Here is a 6,000-nt window from a genome sequence, read left to right on the forward strand (position 1 = left end):
GGAGGGGTTGGGAGTCTCCCCAGATTGGAGGTAGGGGTTTGGGGTGTCCCCAGAATGGAGGGAGGGGTTGGGAGTCTCCCCAGATTGGAGGTAGGGGTTTGGGGTGTCCCCAGAATGGAGGGAGGGGTTGGGAGTCTCCCCAGATTGGAGGGAGGGGTTGGGAGTCTCCCCAGAATGGAGAGAGGGGTCTCCCCAGAATGGAGGGAGGGGTTGGTTCTCCCCAGAATGGAAGGAGGGGTTGGTTCTCCCCAGAATGGAAGGAGTGTTTGGGTCTCCCCAGAATGGAAGGAGGGATTGGGTCTCCCCAGAATGGAAGGAGGGTTTGGGTCTCCCCAGAGAGAGTCAGAGGAAAAGACAAACCTCTTCATTTTATTCCTTTGCTGCTTGTTTTCTCAACCCTACATAGTTTATATAAGCCTAAGGAAGCACTGCTCACTGCATATAGAAAAGTTTAGTTTCAGATTGACTCAACACCCTGTCCACAGGCTATTGCGCACAGCTGGTGCACAAAACAAATTGATTGTAAACTTGCTGTGAGCACTGCTCATGTTAAAACCATATGGGACATTGCCCTAACAGACCACCAATTAATTCCATACATAGTGTATAATTCATACTGAATTGGAAACTACACACTACCTCTAGTTTGCTGTTCCCTACCCTTCCAAATAGAAATGCGGAGGTTTTTAAATGTTGGGTATAGATTAGGATCAGAGCATAATGGATGTTTTCCCCTTAATGACCATCATCAACGGATGACCCCAAAGAGACAAAAACAAGTTGGTGTTTTTATATTAGACATACAATTTCTTCTGATTTTAATATTCCATATTAATCAGGAACCCATTCAAACGTCTGGATACATCTGCAACTTTGAAGACCTGGAAATCAAATCGGTCCTGCTGGATGAAATCATGAAGGTAACCTTCTTTTCTTAATATGCAAAAGTCCCACTGTTCCCACTAATTCCGGTAATTTGATAGCAAACAAAGTAAGCTGTGCGGGAACAGATGTTTACTATTGCTATTGGAATACATACATGTTCCCAGCAGAACACAATTGACTGTGCACAACAACAGCAAAGACGCGTCTATTTCTGTTAGTTATGCAAAGTATACTTTGCTAAATGGAGTCGGATGCCAAAAGGTCCGGAATATCCATGATGCAATGGGAATGTGAAGTGATCCCAGATTTCCTCTTAGGATCCGGAGAGGCCGAATAAGGATTACCTCATCAACTTTGAGATCCGCTCCCTCCGCGACAGCCGCTTGCTGATCGAGAAAGTGGGCATCGAGGACGCCTCCCAGTTCATCGAAGACAACCCCCACCCCAGACTCTGGTAAATACATGGACAGTAATCTTGTTCCCCTTTGGGCAAAAGCCTGGGATGAGATTACATAGACAGTAACCCTGCATTTCATGGAGGCACTTAAAGGGACTGTTCACTCCAAAATGAAAGTTTGTCAGATGCTTTCAGAAGACCTCATAAGTGGTCTTCTGTTTAGATAAATCCAGGTCCCTGGCCATCTGATGTGTAGATCCAGCTATATGCCCTAATCCAAAATGAATGGAAAAGATAAACACAATATCCAGTTTTTTTTTAAATGCTCTTGGTGTATAATTTCTGTTCATTTGGGTGAGGCATGCAGCTGGATCTACGCGATTGATGGCTTGCGATTCTTCTTGACATTAGACTACTTTTGAGGTTTGAAAACGAATTATATCATTTGATATTGGAGGGAACTTTCTCTTTTAAGGCCTTTCAAGAATCTATTCTGTCAGTCATTCCTCCATTCTTACCCACTCTGAATGGACTCTTGTATTGACATCAATGTCTACTCTGAGTGTTTGCAGCCTTTCCAGTAGACTGTCACACCCAGCAAGCATCAGTTTGCCCAGAAAACGTGCCACACAGATGTTTGGTTCGGGGGTCATAATATATTTGCAGGACCTAGTGACGTGAGAAAGTGGGAAGTCAATGGTTGTTACACGTTTATGGTCTGTTTTAATGAGGTTCTCCTCAAAGGAACCTCAAGGTGATCGATCTCACTGAAGATGTCATGCCATTCAACCTAAAGGCAAAAAATGCCCCTGGTAGCGCTGTTTGCACAAGCAGAGGAGAAACTGTGGCATGTGTGACATGTGGAATGTCTTACAACACAGAGATTTACAGATGGAGATTTGTCCTATTCTTAAAATGTCAGTCCTAGTCACATTTTCAGTTTAGTCGTATACTCGTATTGAAGAACATCATCTAAGGTGAGCCTAGACTTTCCATCCCTGAGGCAGGTTGAAAGCATCACTGTGTCCTTTTTATCAAAGGCCAATATTCATCTGGTTATGTGGGAGAATCCCCACGCTGGCGTGACGGAGTTTGGTTGATTTATCGTGCTGTTTTGGTAGCACTCTGCTAACGGATGCCGGTTAAAAGAGTACTTCGGCTCCCCATGTCATTTTTCACAGCGACTCGAGGAATTTGGGAACTTTTGGGGGGAAATGAAACCAACCTGTCAGGGGTGAGCTGTCCCTTCGATTGACTGAACAAGGTCTAGTGGTAGAGACCTGATGTGCCACAGATATTTTGACATGCCTGTATTGCCCTCAAATGTTCAATTTCTAAGGTGCTCCGTGTACAAGATGCATACCAAAGGTAGCTGGTCATTTTCAGGATCAGGAGTACACACACACACACACACACACACACACACACACACACACACACACACACACACACACACACACACACACACACACACACACACACACACACACACACACACACACACACTCATCCCCAACACCCCAGTCTGATTCAGAACACCCCACCCCAACACCCCAGTCTGATTCAGAACACCCCACCCCAACACCCCAGTCTGATTCAGAACACCCCACCCCAACACCCCAGTCTGATTCAGAACACCCCACCCCAACACCCCAGTCTGATTCAGAACACCCCACCCCAACACCCCAGTCTGATTCAGAACACCCCACCCCAACACCCCAGTCTGATTCAGAACACCCCACCCCAACACCCCAGTCTGATTCAGAACACCCCACCCCAACACCCCAGTCTGATTCAGAACACCCCACCCCAACACCCCAGTCTGATTCAGAACACCCCACCCCAACACCCCAGTCTGATTCAGAACACCCCACCCCAACACCCCAGTCTGATTCAGAACACCCCACCCCAACACCCCAGTCTGATTCAGAACACCCCACCCCAACACCCCAGTCTGATTCAGAACACCCCACCCCAACACCCCAGTCTGATTCAGAACACCCCACCCCAACACCCCAGTCTTATTCAAAGACATTCTCAGCAGCAATGTGTTTTTGTTTTTCTGAATGGGTTTGGATGGTATACCGCAGGTTATGATCATATTGCATTTGCATGTAGGGTTGCAAAGTTGGAAGATTCCCAGAATCAGGAGCAAATTCGGATTCCTCCAACCATGATTTCTGGAAAACCTGGGAATTTGGGGAAAGTTACCAGAATTTTGCAACCCTAATCACGTATAGTGAGCATGTATAAATGTTCTCCACCTTCTCAGAGACATTTCGCAAAATGATAGTCTTCACCCTGCTGTTGATCTGCTCCCAGGCGCCTGTTGGCCGAGGCGGCCCTCCAGAAGCTGGACCTGAAGACGGCTGAGCAGGCCTTCGTCCGCTGTAAGGACTACCAGGGCATCGAGTTCGTCAAGAGCCTGGGCAACCTGCAGAGCGAAGCCATGAAACAGGCCGAGGTGGCGGCCTACTTCAGCAGGTTCGAGGAGGCCGAGAGGATGTACCTGGACATGGACCGCAGGTAAGGTGTTGGATGTCACGTAGGATGTTGTGCTTTACCTCTATGGCTGTATGTTAAGTATTGAAGACACTAAACGATAAAGGATACCCTTGTTTTGCTTTTACTTTTTGTTATGTTTTAGAATGTTAACGCAATGTTCGGTTGTTGATTCAAGTCGGTAAAATGGTGTTGAAGTTTTTCACTATTGACTTAACTTCCATGGACGTGTGATGCTGTCCTAATATGGATACCGTACCGTACAGCTAACGACAGATAACGTCTCTCTTTTTAGGGACCTGGCCATTAGCCTGAGGATTAAGCTGGGGGACTGGTTCCGCGTCCTGCAGCTTCTGAAGACTGGATCGGGTGACTGTGACGATGCAGTGCTGGAGCAGGCGTACAATGCCATCGGGGACTACTTTGCAGACAGACAGAAGTGGTACAGGCCTTTCAGTATTTGTATTTCAAGACGGTGAATGGTAGCGTTTGCCTTGCACGTTTGATTCTAGGCAACAGAACAGAGTCCAGTTGTTTGACGGGATCCTTTCCCTCAGCATTTTGTCTTTCATGTTGACATTTTAAAGTTTGACACTGTAGTTCCATAATATCGTGTGAGTGTTCTAGTATTGTAGTCTGCAAATGCTTTGGTGCCAATGTTCCTCTCCAGGGTGAATGCAGTTCAATACTACCTTCAGGGGCGCAACCAGGAGAGGCTGGCAGAGTGTTACTATATGCTGGAGGATTACGACGGACTGGAACGACTGGCTAGTTCCCTACCGGAGAACCACAAACTGCTACCGGTGAGGGCTGCCCTGTAGAAGAGAGAGGACATGAGATACGTTTCCAGTAGTGCTTTATACCTAGGTGACAGTTAAAAAAAGCTAGTGCAGGGGTCACTTCTGGTCTTCAGTCTTCACCGAGGTCTGGAGGGCCGCACTGAAAATTTGTGATATTTAGTCGTCATCAAAATGTGCAAAACATAGTCTTATATCCATTGTTGAATTGTTTTTGGAATTTTTGAAGTTGATCTGATTGTTAACGAGCTGGATAAAGTGAAGAGACTGTAAATGTCTGTCTGACACCCCTGAGCTAGTGTTTTGTGTTGGTCCTCCACTTTCTCTGACTCACCACTTAATTCTCTCCTACCCGTCCGTCTGGCTTCCATCAGCATGGCAATAAATACAGTGTGTTTAGTAGGTTTCTACCAGGGTTGGGGTCAATTTGGTTTTCATTTTCAACCCAATCAATTCAGGAAGTGATACCTGAAATTCACCTCAGGAAGTGAAAAGGAGAACAACGGGCAATTTTCAATTGATGAATAGAATTTCACTTCCTGACTAAATGGACTCAAATCCATAAATATCTCCTTCAATTTTAAGGCTTCAATTGTAATTTCCTCCATTCAGCCATTTCCATGTGGACAAAGAAGACCTTTCCCCTCATCTATCTTTTGTGTTTGCACGTCGTAGGACATCGGCCAGATGTTTGTCACCGTAGGCATGTGTGAGCAGACCGTGAACGCCTACCTGAAGTGCAACCAGCCCAAGGCTGCGGTCGACGCCTGCGTTCATCTAAACCAGGTGAGAGACCGACAGACGAGACCTCCAGAGGGGTTGTGGTTCTGAGCTTAGGACAGTTTATCTATTCAGTGCTGATTCCCCATTGGAAAGTGGAAACTGGCAGTCCCCACTGTCCTCCACCAACTAGGTTTTGACATCACTACACCAGATGACATCACTACACCAGTGGCAGACCACAGTAGGACTTTCTGTTCTGAGGATTGCACTGTCAATTATTTTGTCATTGCACTGTGAATGGTTTTTACTTTTGAAGTGTATTTTTTCAAACGTCTTCGCATGAGCACAACAGACATGAGCAACACTATTTTCTTTAATGTGTCACATTTCTTTTGTGGCATCGTAGTACTTTGCTGATTTTGAGTGTAACTGAATCTTGGCTTCATAACAGAATTGCCCAATGGAAATGTGACCAGGAGAGAAGTAGTAGAGGTATCTGGTAGATCATTTAGCTCGATTTAAAAGCATGTTCTTTTGGCCACAGTTTTCATGATACACATGCTGTGTTGATGAAACGTTTCTTAACCACCAACACGGTCTCGGATGGATAGATACGATTTAATCATGATATACTTTTCTCCCATTTCCTGTTGTGTTGAAAACCACATATGGCCAGGACCTCCAGCATTTGGCTCA

At 45.9% G+C, this 6,000-nt stretch overlaps 1 protein-coding gene across 3 annotated transcripts in view; it reads left to right on the forward strand.

Annotated features, from left to right (window-relative positions):
* Positions 1 to 6,000, forward strand: part of wdr35 (WD repeat domain 35) — a 39,331-nt gene that overhangs the window by 27,389 nt on the left and 5,942 nt on the right. For all 3 annotated transcript variants that reach the window (XM_041847247.2, XM_041847248.2, XM_041847249.2), the window contains 6 exons: positions 840 to 920; positions 1,203 to 1,339; positions 3,605 to 3,808; positions 4,080 to 4,226; positions 4,455 to 4,587; positions 5,257 to 5,367. In XM_041847247.2, the coding sequence (XP_041703181.1) occupies positions 840 to 920; positions 1,203 to 1,339; positions 3,605 to 3,808; positions 4,080 to 4,226; positions 4,455 to 4,587; positions 5,257 to 5,367 (813 nt within the window). The remainder of the gene's footprint in view (positions 1 to 839; positions 921 to 1,202; positions 1,340 to 3,604; positions 3,809 to 4,079; positions 4,227 to 4,454; positions 4,588 to 5,256; positions 5,368 to 6,000) is intronic.

Source organism: Coregonus clupeaformis, chromosome 21, assembly GCF_020615455.1.
Source record: "Coregonus clupeaformis isolate EN_2021a chromosome 21, ASM2061545v1, whole genome shotgun sequence".
NCBI classification, from domain to species: domain Eukaryota; kingdom Metazoa; phylum Chordata; class Actinopteri; order Salmoniformes; family Salmonidae; genus Coregonus; species Coregonus clupeaformis.